This window comes from Macaca fascicularis, chromosome X, assembly GCF_037993035.2.
Source record: "Macaca fascicularis isolate 582-1 chromosome X, T2T-MFA8v1.1".
In the NCBI taxonomy this organism is placed as follows: domain Eukaryota; kingdom Metazoa; phylum Chordata; class Mammalia; order Primates; family Cercopithecidae; genus Macaca; species Macaca fascicularis.
In genome coordinates, this window is record NC_088395.1 from 48,939,589 (window position 1) to 48,959,570 (window position 19,982).

The 19,982-nt window shown below is 50.1% G+C and overlaps 1 protein-coding gene across 1 annotated transcript; it reads left to right on the top strand.

Moving 5' to 3' along the window:
- Nucleotides 1-5,893: 5,893 nt before the first annotated feature.
- Nucleotides 5,894-13,623, top strand: GATA1 (GATA binding protein 1). The gene is made up of 6 exons (XM_005593489.4): nucleotides 5,894-5,955; nucleotides 10,420-10,658; nucleotides 11,174-11,551; nucleotides 11,653-11,798; nucleotides 12,499-12,624; nucleotides 13,105-13,623. Exons 2-6 carry the CDS (start codon nucleotides 10,439-10,441, stop codon nucleotides 13,474-13,476), a joined length of 1,242 nt encoding a protein of 413 aa, XP_005593546.1. The 5' UTR covers nucleotides 5,894-5,955; nucleotides 10,420-10,438; the 3' UTR covers nucleotides 13,477-13,623.
- The last annotated feature ends 6,359 nt before the right edge of the window (nucleotides 13,624-19,982 follow it).

Genomic DNA, 19,982 nt, shown 5'->3' on the forward strand with positions numbered 1-19,982 from the left:
CCCAGTAGTTTGAGACTAGCATAAACAACATGGCGAAAACTCCACCTCTACAAAAAAATTACAAAAATTTAGCTGGGTGTGATGGCATGCACCTGTAGTCCTGGCTACTCAGGAGGCTGAGGTGGGAGGATCACTTGAACCCAGGAGGTTGAGGCTGCAGTGAGCTGAGATCATGCCACTACACTCCAGCCTGGGCAACAGAGTGAGACCCTGCCAAAAAGAAAGAAAGAGAGAGAAAGAGAAAGAGAAAGAGAAAGAGAAGAGAAGAGAAGAGAAGAGAAAAGAAAAGAAAAGAAAAGAAAAGAAAAACAAGTGTTGGAGAGAATGTGGTTAAATTTAAATTTGAACCCCCGTACAGTAGCTGTGGAGAACACTTGCAGTTCCTCAGAAAGTTAAACATAGAATTACCATATCACCCCGCAATTCCATTCCTAGTTATATACCCAAGAAAACGAAAAACATATGTCCACATAAAAACTTTCACATGAATGTTTATAGCAGCATTATTCATGATAGCCAAGAGTCCATCAATGGGTGAATGGATAAGCATAATGTGGTATTTCTTTTTTCCCTTTTACCTTTTGAGACAGGGTGTCACTCTGTTGCCCAGGCTGGAGGGCAGTGGTGCAATCATGGCTCACTGCAGCCTCAACTTGCTGATCCTCCCACCTGAGCCTCCCAAGTAGCTGGGACCATAGGCATGCATCACCACACCCGGCTAATCTTTTTTGTAGACACGTGTTCTGGCTATGCTGCCCAGGCTGGTCTCGAACTCCTGGGCTCAAGCAGTCCACCCACCTCAACCTCGCAAAGTGCTGAGATTACAGGCGTGAGCCACCATATCCTAGCTATAATGTAGTAGGTATTTTCATACAGTGGAATATTATTCAGTCATGAAAATGAAGTACTGATACATGCTACAACATGAATGAACCTTAAAAAATCTATGTGAAGTAAAAGAAGGCAGTTACAAAAAGCCACATATTATATGAATACATTTATATGAAATGTCCAAAACAGACAAATTCATAGAGACAAAGAGATTTGCGATGGCCCGGGGATGGGAGGAGAGGGAAATGGAATGGGAGGGTGAATGTTAATAGATACAGAGTTCCTTTTGGGGGTGACGAAAATGTTCTTGAATTAGGTAGTGGATAGTTACACAACCTCGTGAATATACTAATCGCTTTACTATACATTTTAAGAGTGAATTTTATAGTTAAGAGTGAATTTTATGGTATATGAATTACGTCTCAATAAACAGAAAAAGAAAAAAAGGAATGAACTATTGATACACACGACAACGTGGCAGAACGTCACAGACATTATGCTGAGCAAAAGCAGTACATACTGTATGATGTGCTTCCATTTCCATGAAGTGCAAAAACAGGCCAACAAAAACCCTGGGCATCATATGGTGTTTATGGGTACCAACATATGGAGCGATGGAGTAAAAATACTCATGAGGAAGATAAACACCAAGCTCAAGGCAGTAGAAGGAGGGAAGGAAATGGAATCAGTACAAGAGCATCTGTAATATCACATATCTTTTAAAAACAATCTGAAGTCAATAAGGCAAAATATTAATGTTTGACAAAAGCAGATGCTTGTTACAGCACCCTTTATACTTTCGGTTTTTTTAAAAAAATCAACCAACAGTTTGGTTCTGAGGGCAAATGCTTGACTCCTTAGCCAGGCTTTGGTTGACATTTGCCTTGGTGCTTTTGACACCACAGTCTGTCAGGCTCTGTCCCCACCCTGGTGAGCTCCACAGTACAAAGAGGCACAAACAGTACAAATGCCATGGGGCCTGGACCAAGCAGGGGCCCTAGAACCCCAAAAGATGCCAGGAGGGAGTGAGCCAGTCAGGGAAGGCTTCCGAGAAGAGAGGACATTGAAGATGAGTCTCAAACTTAGGCCTGACGGAGAAGATGCGCGGCCAGGACACCCCACCCCCACCCCCGCCCTCGTCTCCCCCAAAGCCTGATCTGGCCCTGCCGATTCCCTTATCTGCCCACTCCCAGCTGCCTCCTTGCCGGCTGAACTGTCGCCGCAGACTTCTGAGCCCGCGCCCCCTCCACGAGGATGGGGGAGGGAATGGGGTGAGGCCTGGCCTCACAGCCTTGGGGTTTCCAGCTCTTGCTGGAGGCAGGGCTCTGGGGTGCCCCACTCCTCACCCTTGGTTTCTCTTCCTGAGCCCTTTGTGCTCTCCAGAAATGAAGAAATGGGGTGAGTCCAGCAGCCTAATCTTTGTCTTAGCTCTTAGACATGCCTCCAGCCTGCCATTCCCTGTGAGGACAGATTTCCCTATGTTGCGACCACTGCTTCTAATAATAATAATGATAATGAGAATTCCCATTTACAGAGCACACCATTTATGGTGTGCCAGCAGGCCCTGTGCTGAGTGGTTCCTATACATGTCGGGGGCTATGACTGTACCCGTTTTCCAGATGAAGAAACTGAGCCTCAGAGGGTGTCTGGCCCAGGAATCACACAGCAAATCAGTGTCAGAGTTGAGACAAGAACCCAGGGCCCTGGAGGAACATCTTCATTTCCATACACCTATGTAGACCCAGTCTGGAGGTGAGGGCAATTATACACACTTGCACCACAAGGAGCTGGTAAGAATGTGATAGAATTATGGGTGGAGTGAGCTTAGCACAGTGCCTGGGGTCACTCAGCAAATAATGCTGCTGCTGTAATTATTAGTCTATTAATGCTAGCATTAATATCAGAATTAAACAAGCCTGGGCAGCATAGCGAGACCTCATCTCTACTGAAAAAAAAAATTTTTGCTGGGTGTGGTGGCATGCACCTGAAGTCCCAGCTACTCAGGAGGTTGAGGTGGGAGGATCGCTTGAGCCCAGGAGGTGGAGACTGCGGTGAGCTGAGATCATCACTGCATTCCAGCCTGCGTGACATAGTCAGACACTGTCCTCCAAAAAGATTTAGTATGTATCATTATCACTATTGTTGTTAGAATTAGAATAGTTTTAGAATTAGTATTAATAATAGTATTACTGTTAGATTAAAATTAGTATTAGCATTAGATGAGTATTACTATGAAAATTAGTATGTCCTCATAGAAGTTGAGAGTAGAATAGTGGTTACCGGCAGATGGGAGGGTAGGAGGCAGGGAGGGATGGGGAGAGGCTGTCAATGGGTACAAAGCTACAGTTAGATAGAAGGCATAAGTTCTGGTGTTCTAATGCATAGTACAATGACTAGAGTCAACGATAAATGTGCATTTCAAAATAGCTAAAAGAGGCGTTTTTGAACGTTCTCATCACAAAGAAAAGATGAATGTTTAAGGCGATGAATATGCTAATTACCTTGATTTGATCACTACACAATGTATACATGTATCAGAACATCATGTTTTACCCCATATATATGTACAACTATTATGTGTCAATCATAAATTTAAAGAAATAAAATTAGTTTTAGTGTATTAATATTACAATTAATATTGGTATTACTCTTGGTGTCAGCATATTATTAGCATTAGTACTATAAGTAGTTGTAGGGTTAGAAAGGGCTGTGTACTCTCCCCTGTATACAGTAGGTACTCAATAAATAAGGATACTTAATATTTATTGAGATTTCAGATTCAAGTAAGCTAAAATCATGTAACATGGGTTAAAACTCATTTAGTCTCCCCAGTCACTGCATGGAGTGGCTTATTGGGGTATATTATTACCCCATTTTTACAGATGAGGAGCTAAATTCCAGAGGGGATGGTAACTCTCCCAAGGTCACCCAATCCGTTAGTGTTTAGGGCAGTCTCTGAACGAGGATGAGCTGGCTCTAGAGTCCATCTCCTGAAACCACTGCCACTTAAGTCAGAGGAGTCTTTGTAGTCATTCTCCTTATTACTGATGTGGGCTCAGCACGGGGTGTGGCACACCAGCAGGAGCTCAATAAATAGGAGTTCATGGGCTTGCTCTCTTTCCTCCTCAAATCTCTCATTTTGCATATGAGGACACTGAGGTTCAGAGGAGTGAGAAAAGAATGGTAAGATCGGCCGGGCGCGGTGGCTCAAGCCTGTAATCCCAGCACTTTGGGAGGCCGAGATGGGCGGATCACGAGGTCAGGAGATCGAGACCATCCTGGCTAACACGGTGAAACCCCGTCTCTACTAAAAAGTACAAAAAACCAGCCGGGCGAGGTGGCGGGCGCCTGTAGTCCCAGCTACTCGGGAGGCTGAGGCAGGAGAATGGCGTAAACCCGGGAGGCGGAGCTTGTAGTGAGCTGAGATCTGGCCACTGCACTCCAGCCTGGGCGACAGAGCGAGACTCCGTCTCAAAAAAAAAAAAAAAAAAAAAAAAAAAAAAGAATGGTAAGATCCCTCCAGGGTCGGCCAGTGGGCAAGTCGACCCCACTGACCTGGGGCTCCATCCTTGCCCTCTGCCCTTTGTAGGTCTCAGTCTCACCATCTGTAGACTAGGTGGGCAGGACAGCTCCTTGTCCCATGTGTGCATGTGTGTCAGATGCTTTCATGTGGAAAAAGTGCTCAGGTTAGGTACAGGTCTATGAGACACTGTGGTTGTTGTCATTAATATTTGGAGGAGGTGGAGCAGGGCAGGAGTGTGGGGACTGGGGTGCAGAGGTCTAGCCACATTCTGGTTGTCCCTTGCTGAGGGCTGAGGGCAGAGTCACAAGCTACATCAATTCACATCCCCCCATCCCACTTGTGTGGGCACCACATGCCAAGGGTGTGATCCAGTCTGCCACCGGAGGTCTAATGACCTTCCTCTGAGTCTGTCTCTGAATATCCCTCTGTCTCTGTCTCCCTTCTCAGTTCTCCACTTGTGTCTTTGGCCTCTTTCCCTTTCAGGTTTTGTCTGTCGCTTCTGTCCATCTCTGTCTCTCATTCTCTCTTTGCCTCTATCTGTCTTTAATGGTCTCTGGTTCTCCCCGGATGTCTCGCCCTCTTTGTTTCTCCTTTCCTTTTGTGCCCTCTCTCTGCCTCCTTCCACGTCTGTCTCCTTCTCTATTTATCTCTGTCACTCTCTTTCTCTCCATTTCCATCTCTCTCCACCTATCTCTGTTTTTGTCTGTCTCTCTGCCTCTGTCTCTCCCACTCTATCCCTATCCTTCCCTACCCTATCTCACTCCTCGAGGAATCATCCCTGACTCCCACCTCAGTTTCCCGCCTCCAAGGCAGCATGGTGGGGGAGAAGTTGAGGCCGCTGTCCCTGGGTGTTCCTACCCCCACACCCTCACCCCAAGACAGCCTGTTACTGCGGCGCCAACAGCCACAGTCGCCTACATCTGATAAGACTTATCTGTTGCCCCAGGGCAGGCTGGAGCTGGCGTAAGCCCCAGTGGGGCGCTCAGTGAGTATGCCCCTGACTCCCGCCAGCACTGGCCTGGCCTGCAGGCTTAGCCTGGGTCATCAAGGTATCCCACAGGCTCTAGTTCAAATCCAGCAGAACCTCTCTGAGCCTCACTCTTCTCACCTGCAAAATGGGTACAGCCACATCCCTTCTCTCCCTGCAGCCAGGAAGACGCACATACATAGGAGTCTAGCCCACACCGGCCCCGCACACCTTAAGGGCTTTACTCTCTGAAAAGCCCAGTGAAGTCATGAAACCATATCTGCTATTTTCATTTATCTTGGTTTCAGCCTATTTTGCTTGTCTGGACACTACAGTCCCTGGGAGCCTAAGTTGAGCGGGGTTCAAGAATCCCCAGCGTGGGCAGGGAGGGTAGAAGAGGGCCTCCAGTGCCCAAGAGGTGCCCCACAAGCATGGGACCCGGCCCCTCCCCTGGACCGCCCCACCCACTGGGGCACCAGCCACTCCCTGGGGAGGAGGGAGGAGGGAGAAGGGAGGGAGGGAGGGAGGGAGGAAGGGAGCCTCAAAGGCCAAGGCCAGCCAGGACACCCCCTGGGATCACACTGAGCTTGCCACATCCCCAAGGCGGCTGAACCCTCTGCAACAACCAGCCCAGGTCAGTCTCAGCCCCCACTGAGCTCCCACCAAGGCAACCCTGGGCCTGCTACCTCTACCTTTATGGCTACCCACCCCTCAGCTTGCTCCAGGCTCCCCAACCCACGGCTGGTCCCCAAAGTGTCAGCCAGCCCTGAATCCCTTTACAGCTCCTCAGACCCATCTGTCTTTCCAACTCCCATTTCTACCCCAAATCTACCCCCTAAACCCCACCTCTTTCTGCCCTCCCATCCATTCCGTCCAAGATATCTATATCCTCTGGATCCTTTCACTTTGCTCCCTATACCCCTAGGTCTGTCTCCCCTAAACACTAACTCTGCCTCTCAAAACATGACTTTATCCCCTGAAATCCTTTCCCTGTCCCATATCTGATTTCCACTCACCCACACTTGTCTCTGTCTCCCTGACTTCTCCTCCAAACCTCACTTTTCTGCTCCCAAACCCCTTATCCGCTCTATAACACCTTGTCTTTGCCCCACTCTCTCTGAGCCCCCAAACCTGTCTCTGATCTGCCAAACCCTAGCTCCATCCTCTTACCCCATCTCTCCCTCTCAAACCCACTCTTTGTTCCCAATGACTTCTCTCTGATCTCCCCAAACCATTTCTCTCTCCCAACTCCCTGCCTACTCAGTAAAATATCTTTGTCACTCCAAATACCAAGTCGACTCCCCAAAATCTGTTCTGCCGCATGAACCCTCATGTCTGCCTTCCCAAAACCCTATCTCAGCCCTAAAACACATCTCTTTGTCTCCCTGAATCTCTCCAGCTCCAAGTCTTTCTCTACTCCAATTCTATCTTGGCTTCTCAAACTCCCCTTTAATCACTAGCCACATTTCTGTCTCCAAACAGATCTTTCACTCCTAAACTCCATCTCTCCTCCAGAAAAACCCTTGAACTCCCCAGATTTTTCTACGACCCTCAGAATCTGACTCCCACACTACTCCTCAACTTTATTTCTGACTCTCAAACTTCGCCTCTGATCCCCCAACCTCGTCTGTTTTCACAACCTATTCCTGAGCCCAAAATGTGTCGCTGAACTTCCAAGCTTGTCTCTGCTCCATAAACCCCCATATCTGCCTTCCCCCAAACTCCATGGCTACACCCCAAACCTCTCTCTGACTTAACCCCATATCTGACCCTCAAACTCCACCTCTATCTCCCCCCAAGCCCCGTATCTGCTCCCTAGACCTTATATCTGCTCCCTTCAGCCCCGTGAGACCCTCCCTTGAGGGCTAAGATTGGAATGTTACCTGGGGTGAGGGGCTGGGGCCGAGGGAGAGTGGAGGGTGCCGGCTGCTGCCTGCTGCCACCGTTGGGGCAACACTTACTCTAGTGGGGCAGCTGATAAGGAGCTTTCATATCCCCCAGCCTCGAGATAAACTTTATCTCTGTCCGGAGAGTGATAACTGGGGGTGAGGGGGCTGGGCCCCTGCCATGGGAGGGGTGGGCAGCCCTGGACTCACCAAGGTGTGAAGTGCAGGGGTTGGGGGCAGTGGGGCTAGAGGGAGATCATGGTGTGTAAGGTGGGGTTGAGGGGATGAGGGAATAGTAGGTGAAAGAAAGAGAGCAGGAGACACACAATGAGACAGGGACGGGAAGGAGAAACAGAGGGAGAGATGGGAAGAGAGAGACAGAGACACAGAGACAAAGAGCAAGAGACAAAAGAGACAGAAAGAGAAAGGAAAAACAGAGAGAGAGAAACTTAATGAGTAAGAGACAGAGACAGACAAACGGCCGGAGAAAAAGAAAAAAAGACCCAGGAGCAGAAAAGGAGATAGAAATGCAGAGATACCCGCAGGTAGCACTGTGAAGAGACAGAGACTAACACAGAATTAGAGACAGAGAGGAAAGAGATAGAGACCAAGATGGGGAAGCAAGACACTCTCTTCAGAGAGCAACAGCAGGCACCCTGGGGCTGTGAAGGTGTTGGTGGTGGGCACACTTGTGGCCCATCACTTTCCTAGCACAATCCCCAAGCCTGGGCCTGCCCCTTAGCCTGTCTATACCATGGGTCATGTAAGCAGGGGTGAAGGGCAGTTTGAAGACAGCCTTCTAGTCTAGCCCTGTCACTCCACCCTACAGACACAGAAACAGAGCAGGCCAGCACAGTAGGGCCAGGGCCAGCATTCCAGGCTCCTTATCCCGAGCTGCATGTGGCTGGGTACGGTTAGGGGTATGAGACTACTACGAGGCACATGGACATAAGGTCAGAGGACCCAAAGAGAGGGAAACAGAGGGAAGAGACAAACAAGCGGGAAGAATGGGAGACATGCAGAGATGTTCAGAGAGATAGAGGAAAGGGAGAAAGCAAGAGTAACAGAGAGAGCCAGAGAGAGAAACATGGAAAGACAGAAAACAAGACAGAAAATCATCAAACATTTATAAAAGCACAGAAAGAGGCCAGGCGCGGTGGCTCACGCCTATAATCTCAGCACTTTGGGAGGCCAAGGTGGGCAGATCACTTGAGGTCAGGAGTTCAAGATCAGCCTGGCCAACATGGCAAAACCCCATCTCTACTAAAAATACAAAAATTAGCTGGGTGTGGTGGCACGTGCCTGTAATCCCAGCTACTAGGGAGGCTGAGGCATGAGAATCACTTGAACCTGGGAGGCTGAGGTTGCAGTGAGCCAAGATCGCACCACTGCACGCCAGCCTGGGTGACAGAGTGAGGTTCTGTCTTAAAAAAAAAAAAAGCACAAAAGGAGAAGACAAGACAAGCTATATCATAGAAACACAGAAAGCTGGGGGAGCTACAGAGTCAGACTTGAGAGGAAACAGAGTCAGGGGAAAGAGCCCTGGGGGACAGAGAGGTGGAGAGCTAGATGACAGAGACACACACAAGGCAAAATAGAGGCAAAGGGCCATCCCACAAGTCTCAGCTCAGCTGCAGCCCATCACCACCCCCAATACAGCAGATGGGGAAACTGAGGCCTGGGAACTGAAAGAGCCTGAAAGCAGAACTATGGTGGGCCTCCCAAGGGGAAAGGGTACCGGTAGAGGTACCTCCCACCTGTCACCCTCTTCAGAGGAAGTCAGTGGCCTTGGGGTGATTTCAAAAGTTGGGCGGGGAAGGCAGAGATAAGCAGTGGGGGGTACTGACCCCCCCACACCAAGAAGTACGGAGGAACTAAGGGGGCCTTCTGTCTGTAGATGCAACGGAGGTGGAGGGAGGAGGGAGTCAAGCCCGGAAACCATGGGGTTTCTGAGAAAGTTAGAGGGCAAGATACAATAGATAGGGATGAAGTTGGGGAGCAGAGGATGGTGAACCCCAAAGTCCTGGGGGAAGTGACCAAGAGGCTCAAGGGACTCTGGTCCTGCACCCCATCCCACCTTCACCCAGACTCTTCTAGAGGGGGAGGGAAGAAAGGATGGGGGGATGGGGAGAATAAGAGGAAGTGGAGGAGGGGAGGAGAGGAGATGGGGAAAGGGAGAAAAAGATGAACAGAAAAGGGAGAGAGGAGAAGGATGAAGAAAATGGAGGGGAGGAGAAAATGAATAGTAGGAGAAAGGAGTGGAGAGTAGATGTAGACAGGTGAAGAGAGGCCGAACATGGTGACTCATACCTGTAATCCCAGTACTTTGGGAGGCTGAGGTGGAAAGATCACTTGAGGCCAGGAGTTCAAGACCAGCCTGGGCAACATAGTTATACCGCATCTCTACAAAAAAAAACAAAAACTAGCCAGGCGTGGTGACATACACCTGTAGTTCCAGTTACTCAGGAGGCTGAGACAGGAGGATCACTTGCGTCTGGGAGGCAGTGGGTGTAGTGAGCCGAGATCATGCCACTGCACTCCAGCCTGGCAACAGAGGAGACCCTGCCTCAAAAAAAAAAAGTGGTGTGTGCGGATGGGGGAGAGGGAGATAAGGTGTGTGAGGAAGATATAAAAGGAGAATGAAGACAAAAAGAGGAGGACAAGGAAGAGGGGAAACAGGAAAGGAAAAGGAGGAGGTCAATGAGGAAAAGAAGAAGGTAGAGAAGAAAAAGGAAGTAGGAGAGGAGAATGAGAAAAGAGTGGAAAGAGAAGGAAGTGGGGAAGAGGGGGACAAAGAAGAGATGGGAAGAAGAGAGATGGGAGAAAGAGGGGGAAAAGGGAAGAGGGGGAGGAAGAGAATGGAAGGAAGAAGGGAGAGGTAGGAGCAGATGAAAGTGGAGGAAGAGCGAGAGGAGGGAGGAGAGGAAAGACAAACGGGGCAAGATAGGGAGAATGAGGAGGAAGATGAAAGGAGGGGCACACAGGAGTGGAAGGGGGAGATGCAGGAGGAAAGAGAGGAGAGGGAGGAAGAGAAGAAGGGGAAGGAGAAGGGAGACTAAGGTGAGGAGGAGGAGGGGAATGGGAGGTGGGAAGGAGGAATATGGAAACTGAGGTGATGGAGTGGGAGGAGGGGGAAGGAGGGAAGAGGAGCAGATGAAAGGAGGTGAAGGACAGAGGATTTCTGTGTCTGAGGACCCCTTCTGTCTTCGCAGGTTAACCCCCAGAGGCTCCATGGAGTTCCCTGGCCTGGGGACCCTGGGGACCTCAGAGCCCCTCCCCCAGTTTGTGGATCCTGCTCTGGTGTCCTCCACGCCAGAATCAGGGGTTTTCTTCCCCTCTGGGCCTGAGGGCTTGGATGCAGCAGCTTCCTCCACCGCCCCAAGCACAGCCACCGCTGCAGCTGCAGCGCTGGCCTACTACAGGGACGCTGAGGCCTACAGACACTCTCCAGGTAACTCCATTGGGTGGCTGTCTTGGCATTGGCTGAGTGCTGTTGGGGTTGCCATGGAGATCCTTGGCTAGGTCAGAGTACCACTGTGAGGATATCTCAGAAAAGGCTGGAAGCTTCTCAAATGGATGTGCCGACCACTTTCCCTAGTTAAGGGCAGACCTGGGAATTCCAATGCTCCTCAACCTGCCACATTGGGGCGACCACACTGAAAGGCAATATTGGAAGTATGTGGTGGTTGCCCTAGTTGTTGAGTGATCTGTGGAGCTCCAAATCCCAACAGTCATCCTCAAAAGCCCACTTGGAAATGGTCATAGGTTATTGCAGAGGCCACACTGACCAGTGGGGGTCAGGATCCAGGAAGCATCCAATGGCCAGCAGCTGTTCTGGCAGCCTGTGGAAAAGCTGGGAACTTGGCCACCATGTTGGGGGTGCCGGGAACCACTGCACCCTGACATGGGCTGACCCTAGACTGATTTTGCCTCTTCTTTCCTCTGTCCCTACCTGCCCCCCAACAGTCTTTCAGGTGTACCCATTGCTCAACTGTATGGAGGGGATCCCAGGGGGCTCACCATATGCCAGCTGGGCCTACGGCAAGACGGGGCTCTACCCTGCCTCAACTGTGTGTCCCACCCGCGAGGACTCCCCTCCCCAGGCCGCGGAAGATCCAGATGGAAAAGGCAGCACCAGCTTCCTGGAGACTTTGAAGACAGAGCGGCTGAGCCCAGACCTCTTGACCCTGGGGCCTGCACTGCCTTCATCACTCCCTATCCCCAATAGTGCTTATGGGGGCCCTGACTTTTCCAGTACCTTCTTTTCTCCCACCGGGAGCCCCCTCAGTTCAGCAGCTTATTCCTCTCCCAAGCTTCGTGGAACTCTGCCCCTGCCTCCCTGTGGTGAGGAACTCAAAAAAGGACAGGGAAGTTGAGGTGGGAAGGGTGGCTCAAAGTAAAGCTGAGCTAAGCCTAGCTCCCTCTTCTCCTCTTCACCCCACCAGAGGCCAGGGAGTGTGTCAACTGCGGAGCAACAGCCACTCCACTGTGGCGGAGGGACAGGACAGGCCACTATCTATGCAATGCCTGCGGCCTCTATCACAAGATGAATGGGCAGAACAGGCCCCTCATCCGGCCCAAGAAGCGCCTGGTAAGACCACAGACCTGCTTCACCATATACACAGGAACCCCTGTCCTCATCCTGTACAAGCAGCCACCTCTTCTCATTGTATAGGAACGCTGTTCTCATGCTTACAGGAAGCTACTGCAGGCCACCCTGTACAGGAACCCCTGTCCCAATATCACATGGAAACCTTTGCCTTCATCCTACACAGGAAAATTTCATTCCGTATGGAAATCCTTGCCCTCACCCTACATAAGAACTCTTGCCCTTTCCCTGTATAGGAACCCAGATCTATAGAAGCTCCTATCCTCAACCTACCCTCATAGGCTTCAAACAGAAACCTTTGTCCTCACCCTGTACACCAGTGTTTTCGTCCTTGGCTTCACACTGGAATCACCCCAGGTCCCTTCTCCCAGATGTGCTGATGGAATTGGACTGGGGTGCTGCCTGGGCATCAGGATATTTTAGCTCCCCAAGTGATTCTGATACACAGCCAAAGCTGAGAACCACCAATGTAGTCTCCCATAGAATACAGAACAAAAGAACCTTATACCAGACAGGAACCCCTGTACTGGCCCCATACAGAATCCTCAGGCATTACCTTGTACACAAAGCCCTGCCTTCAACCTGACCCTCACTTCTTGGGTCCTCCTGACATCCCCTGTGAGCCTCTTACCCCCACTTCCACATCCCCAGGGCACTGATCTCACATCCTGTTGTCCCCTAGATTGTCAGCAAACGGGCAGGTACTCAGTGCACCAACTGCCAGACGACCACCACGACACTGTGGCGGAGAAATGCCAGCGGGGACCCCGTGTGCAATGCCTGCGGCCTCTACTACAAGCTACACCAGGTGACACCCTGCCCCTTGGAGCCACCCCTCTGCTTTCCCTGTCTTCATGCCACACTGCCCCGGACTCTGTTCCTGTTCCACCTTCTCTCTTTCCCCACAACCCTCTTTCTTCTTTCCCCTTCCTCCTTTCCCTCCTTCCTCCCCATTCCCTCATCTCTTCTACTTTCCCCCTGCTCTGTTATTACCCTCCCTCCTTCCTTCTCCATTCCCTCCTCCTCCACCCTCCTCCCTCCTCTCCTCTCCCCTACTTCCAGGCATCAGTTAATGTCCACCCCCCTGTCCTAGACCTTGGGCAGCTCCTATCAGCCTTGGAGGCTTTCCCAAGCTCAGGGTCTCACAACCTCAGGATTCCTTAAGACAATCTCTGCACCCCAAAATTATCTTACCCTGAAGGAAGTGGGGTAGAGAGGGTGTCCCTGGTTGAGACACAGAGATGCAAAGGTCTGGAGTTGGGGACACCCGCAGCCTCCCTTTTGGCAGGTGAACCGGCCACTGACCATGCGGAAGGATGGTATTCAGACTCGAAACCGCAAGGCATCTGGAAAAGGGAAAAAGAAACGGGGCTCTAGTCTGGGAGGCACAGGAGCAGCCGAAGGACCAGCTGGTGGCTTTATGGTGGTGGCTGGGGGCAGTGGTAGCGGGAATTGTGGGGAGGTGACTTCAGGCCTGACACTGGGCCCCCCAGGTACTGCCCATCTCTACCAAGGCCTGGGCCCTGTGGTGCTGTCAGGGCCTGTTAGCCACCTCATGCCTTTCCCTGGACCCCTGCTGGGCTCACCCACAGGCTCCTTCCCCACAGGCCCCATGCCCCCCACCACCAGCGCTACTGTGGTGGCTCCGCTCAGCTCGTGAGGGCACAGAGCACGGCCTCCAGAGGAGGGGTGGTGTCCTCCTCCTCTTGTAGCCAGCTGTCTGGACAACCCAAGTCTCTGGGCCCTAGGCACCCCATGGCCTGAACCTTCAAAGCTTTTGTAAAATAAAACCATCAAAGTCCTGAAATTGGGGGTGTGTCTGTGTGTGGCTGGACAGTAGAGCCAGGTGGAGTGTGTAGCAATGCCTGTGGCTTTCTGATGACAGTGCCTGCCTGCAACGTGTGACCATGTGAGGCTGGCTGAGGCGGCACATGTGACACTTTGTGACCAAGGTTTATGTTGTGTGATTGGAACAGTCTATGTGAAGCTTTTTGTGAAATGTCCAGGTGGTTCCATATGTCATGGTAAGAGGCCATGCAGGGCCTGCTGACGTTGGGGGTGGTGCCGTGTGACTGTATGAGCACACTGGAAGTGTGTGTGATGGAGCAGGTGATAAGGAGGTGTGCAGGGCTGTGGTCGTGCGGCTGGGCACAACGCTGGGGGACCTTTGAGACAGCACGACAGCATACATGGTGGGCACAGAATCTGATAAAGAGTCTTGGAATGTTGAACAAGAAGTGTGTGTCAGGATGTGTTCGTGGGTCTGGCAATGGCAATATTTTGCTGCAAGTCCCTGTGCATGGGCGTGGGTGTGCATGTGTGTGCATTACGTGTGGCATGTGCCATGTCACAGTGTCTCTGAGTGGCCGACAATGTGAGCAGCTCTGTGTACATTTGTTTGTTGAGGTCTCAACAGGCAGAGTTTCAGAGGGTGTAAGTTAGGGACTCTCTTCCAAGGGACAAAAGACACGTTTAGGAAAGGAATGCGGAGAAGGGTGGAGCTGGAATGGTAGCTGGCAAGGTCAGAGGCCAGTGCTGGGGCGTGGGGTTGTCTGTGGGTCTTCCTGTCGGATGGGTCTTATCTTGCTCAGCCCAGCTCGGCCTGCAGCCCTGTGGGAAATGGCAGAGAATGAGAGGGGGAGATTAGGGGGACAAAGCAGCCCCTGGAGGTAGTTTCAACCTCAGTAGGTGGAGCACTCCACACAGCGCCAACCCCTTCCCCAACACTCCCACTCACCTGGGTGAGCTGCTCTCCCCACAGCGAGTCTGTTCCTCAATTTCACAAACACACAAGAGCATCCTCTGAGTCAGGGGACATCCTAAGGCAGACTGTTTAGGTGGCTCAATGGAGGCCACACAGCCGGTGGCAAGGGGCCCAGTGGGGCAGTCTGGCCTGGGGTCCATGTGCTCAGTCACTCCCCACAGCCAGCAGCAGCACCCTTTCCTGAGGGCTCACTGTGGGTCGGGCAGCAGGCTTGGAGGCTCCAGTTGCTTTAGCTCATTAGTGCCTGAAACAAATATTCTGAGGATAATATACCCATACTCATTTCACTAATGGAAGAGTGAGGCCCAGAACTGATGAGTAACTTACCCTGACCACCAAGTTTAAAGAGTAGATTTTGGATGGGGTGACACACCCAGCCCAGCAAATAAGTGTTGCCCACACTTAACTGCTCTTTATGGCTTCTCCCCTAGAGCCCTGGATACGGGGGTTGCAGGGACCCATAGGTCCTGACCATATTATAGGTAAGCAGTTGTCCTCCACAGAACACCAGCCCATCCATCAGCTAGTGGGCATGCCAGTTCCACTGAGTAGCCTGCTGCAGAATCACAGGAGTCTATGCTCATTGTGGGCATTGTCCACAACAGCCCTGATCCCATAAAAGACATGTGTCTGGCCTCCCCTCAGAAGCCCAGCCCTCACACCCTGCAGGAGGCCCCATCCTCTAAAAACCCCTCTCAGAACCTGTGCTGGACACATGCCTGGCCCCACCTTGTTCAGGAACCCTGGTCCTCACCCCCATAAGTATAGCTCTCCAAGCCTGGTACAGAAGACTAGCTCTGAAGCTCTAGGGGAACCCTTCATCTAATTATCGACAGGAAACCCATCCTGATCCTGTACAGGAATGCCAGCCCTTGGATAGTAAGAACCTCTGCCTAACCCCAGCTGGAGATGTCTGAACTAAGCTGTAAGGAAGCCCCTGCACATCTTGGACAGGAACGCTTGTCCTGACCATCCACACAAGCCCCAGTCTCCCTATATGAATCCTGTATCGACCTCAGACAGGACTACCTTTGTCCTCACACTGCTGCAGTCCTGTCCTCCAGGTAGCATTTTAAAAACACCTCACTCACAATAAACTGAGTAGTAAACCATGAACCCAGCTCTGTCTTTACAGAAATCCCTGTCCTCAACCTCTTCAAGAACCCCAACTGTGTGTGGAACCTCTTGCCTTCATTGGTGACAATGATCCCTGATGTTGCCCTGCACAACAATCCGTGATCTCACACCCTATCCCGTAGAGTCCACAGGAACCCATGATCCAACTCTCAACATGAACCTCAGTCTTAAACTTGTATAGAAAATCACTTCCTGACCTTATGGCAGGAATGCCTGTCTTGACCATTTATTTTAAGCCATGACCTCAGCCTATACAGGCACCTATGGCCTCACCTGATACAGGACCCCCCCTTCTCACTATATGGGTGGCATTTACTGATGCTGCATGAGGCTCCTGGTCCTTACCTTGCATTAGCTCCACTACCCTAATCCTCTACAGCAGGGGTTCCCAATCCCCAGGCCATGGACTGGTACCGGTCCATGGCCTATTAGGAACTGGTCCACACAGCAGGAGATGGGCAGCAGGCAAGCAAGCATTACCACCTAAGCTCCGCCTCCTGTCAGATCAGCAGTGGCATTACATTCTCATAGCAGCACGAACCTTATTGTGAACTGTGCATGCGAGGAATCTAGGTTGCCCACTCCTTATGAGAATCTAACTAATGCCTGATGATCTGAGGTGGAACAGTTTCATCCCCAAATCATCCCCCGCCATCCGTGGAAAGACTGTCTTCCACAAAACTGGTCCCTGGTGCCAAAAAGGTTGGGGACCACTGCTCTACAGGAAGCCTGACCTTAAAACCGTACCGGAACCTCTGACGGGTCTCTGCAGAAAGCCTTTGTCCTGAACCTCAACAGAAATCCTTTACTTTTACAGTAATTTATTTACAGGAATCTCTGTAATTTACAGGAATCTCTGATCTTTATAGGAATTTACAGGAATCTCTGATCTTTATAGGAACTCCTAGCTTCACTCCCTGGAAATACACTGCTGATCCTGAACAGGAAGTCTAATGTGATTCTCTAAAACAGCCTTTTCCCTGGCCTTGTCCTAGAAGCCCCACCTGCACCTTGTACAGGAACCACTGCCCTGACCCAACAGAAGAAACACCAACCTGAATCTCTGAAGGGGCAGTGTCCTAACTACACACAGGATCTTTGTCCTGACCCCGCACAGGAACCTCTATGACCCTCAGCAGGAACCTGTGTCCTAAGCTGGCACAGAAAATCCTGCCCTTACACTCAACAGGAACCTTTGATTTGCCTCTTTAGAGTAATCCAAAGAATGAACCAGTATAAAAAACCTCTACACTGTAGAGGAACCTCTGTTCTGAACTTGTAAAACCCATAATCAGAATCACCATGAATACCTGCCTGGAGACTGCACAGGAACCCCTGGTCTAACCCCCAATGGACTCACCTGATCTGTCTGTCTCTAGTAACACAGCTCTGATCCTGGACAGAAGTACCTGGCCTGAGTATGCTGTGATCCTCTGGCCTGGCCATCTACAGAAAACCACTCTCCTGGCCTCAAAAGGAACACCTAACCTTAATCTGTATGGGAAGAAAAATGCCTTCACAGCTTTCCCTCTCACTTTACAATGTCTCCAATCTTCGTATTTCCCTGCAAACCTGCCTTACCAGGTAACAGAATCATTCTCCTGACCCCAGACAGGAAACACTAACCTGACCCAGAGATGCTCCTACCCCTACACAGTAAGAGTCCCTGTCTCAATACTTTAAAGAGAACTTTCTATAGCAGTGCTGTTCAATAGAAATATGTGAATCACATGAGTAATTTTATATTTTCAATGTAGCCACACAAAAAAGAGAAAAAAACCAGATAAAATTATTGTTAATAACATCAATATATTTTTTACCCAATCTATTCAAATATTATCATTTCAACATGTAATCAATATAAAAATTACTGAGCTATTATAAACTTTTTATACTGAGTTTCGTGATCTGGTGTACATTTCACATTTATAGCATATCATCTCAAGTTGGACTGGCCACATTTCAAGAGCAGTAGCCGCATGTGGCTAGTAGCTACCATATAGAACAGCATAAGTCTGTGGGGTCTATGGAACCCTATAGCAGACACTGCTATAAGCTCACTGAAATCTGTTCCTGTTCTTCCTGAGCTCACTCTACCTTTTCCAACATCCCCTGCTGATAGATATGGGCACAAGACGGGTTCTGACCAATGGAGTATGGGCAGAAGTGACATATACCAATTCCAGGCCTGGCCCATAAAAATCTCTCATGCAATCCTCCATTTTCTCTCTTTCCCTGTCTACCAACTGAAAACCAACTAACTCCAAGGACCTAAAGGAGGACAGAGTCACAAAATAGAGTTTGCCTGGGTCCATGAATGAACAGTAGTAAATATTCAGATTGGCTTTTGAATGAGCAATAAATAAACATTTATTTGTTAAGCCCCTGAAATTCTGGGTTACAGCAGCTAGGATAATTTAGCCTAATTAACAATAATCTCTTTTTTTTTTTTGAGACGGAGTCGCCCAGGCTGGAGTGCAGTGGCGCAATCTTGGTTCACTGCAACCTCCGCCTCCCAGATTCTCCTGCCTCAGCCTCCTGAGTAGCTGGGATTACAGGTGTATGCCACCACGCCCCGCTAATCTTTGTATTTTTGGTAAAGACGGGGTTTCACCATGTTGGCCAAGCTGGTCTCAAATTCCTGACCTCAAATTATCTGCCCACCTAGGCCTCTCAAAGTGCTGAGATTACAAGTGTGAGCCACCATGCCTGGCCAGTAATCTCCTTTTTTTTTTTTTTTTTTTGAGACAGGATCTCACTCTATTACCCAGGATGGAGTGCAGTGGCACAATCTCGGCTCACTACAACTTCTGCCTCCCCTCCCAGGCTCAAGCGATCCTCCCACCTCAGCCTCCCAAGTAGCTGGGACTACAGATGCACACCACCACACCCAGCTATTTTTGTGTTTTTTATTGAGACGGGGTTTCGTAATGTTGCCCAGCTGGTCTCGAACTCCTGAGCTCAAGCAATCTGCCCTCCTCAGCCTCCTGAAGTGCTGGAATTACAGGTGTGAGCCATTCTGCCTGGCCAGTAATAACCTCTTGACTGAAATCTACACACTTGATCTTACTATCTATATGAACACAAGCTCTGAACCTATACAGAAACACCTGTGACTCAGTACTGGCCCACCTGATTTCTTTGTAGGAAGCTGTCATAACATAGGTCTAAGAAGCCCCATCCTGGCCCCGAACGGTGGCTCACACCTGTAATCCCAGCGCTTTGGGAAGCTGAAGCGGGCAGACTGCTTGAGTCCAGGAGTTTGAGACCAGCTTGGGCAACATGGCAAGACCCCATCTCTATAAAGAAAAAAAAATTAGGCAGGCACGGTGGCATGCACTTGTAGTCCCAGCTACTCGGGAGGCTGAGGTGGGAAGATAGCTTGAGCCCAAGAGGTTCAAGCTGCAGTGAGCCGTGTTCACACCACTGCACTCCAGCCTAGACAACAGGGTGAGACCCTGTCCCGTCTCCAAAAAAAAAAAAAGCTTAATCCTGAACTTGTACAGGAACAGGAACCCATAGTCTGGAGCTCTCTAGAAACCCCTGCTTGATTCAGTAAAGGAACAATAATATAGAAACCATAGGAATCCCTGGAATCCCTGTCCTCACTCTGTCTGATCAAGAGGATCAGGGGGCACATTTGAAATGACCCACCAGAGGTACACTAGAAGTGACCTGACCCTGCCCATGAATCCCTGTCCTCACACACCTCACACAAAAGGAGAAAAGGCCCCTTCCCTCAATCCTGTAAAAGAATCCCAGCCAGATAGAGACGATCAAGGCCTGACACTACAGCACAGACCGGCAAACTACGGCATTCAAGCCAAAGCCAGACTGTGGGCTGTTTTACATTTTTAAGTTGTGTTTTAAAAAGAGAGAGAAAAAAAGAAAAATGCCACTGAGACCGTATGTGGCCTGCAAATCCTAAGATGTTTACTCTCTGTCCCTTTATAAAGTTTGCTGACCCCTGCTCTACAGAAACCTCTCTTCTGATCCAACAGAAAAATGGGCCTTGACCCTTTGCAAGACTCCCTACTCTTTTAGGCTGCAGGTATCACAACTGTAAAATTTTTTGTACTGTGTTATCATTGTATGTGTTTTCTTTGGTGAGTGTAGGGGTTTAAAGGTCTTAGGTCTGCAACTCTTTTGCGCTGAGACAAAAGATAGGTTCAGGTAGGAGGGGTGAAAGGGAATCGGCGTCAGGAACTGCCATCAAGAGGATTAGAGGGCACAGCTACTGGGCGGTGAGACCGTCAATCTGTCAG

Bases quoted from the DNA above. Each gene is read 5' to 3' on its own strand.
- GATA1 (XM_005593489.4), top strand. From the start codon at position 10,439: ATGGAGTTCCCTGGCCTGGGGACCCTGGGGACCTCAGAGCCCCTCCCC. The intron at 10,659-11,173 runs GTAACTCCATTG...GCCCCCCAACAG, and splicing joins GGCCTACAGACACTCTCCAG to TCTTTCAGGTGTACCCATTG. The intron at 11,552-11,652 runs GTGAGGAACTCA...TCACCCCACCAG, and splicing joins TCTGCCCCTGCCTCCCTGTG to AGGCCAGGGAGTGTGTCAAC.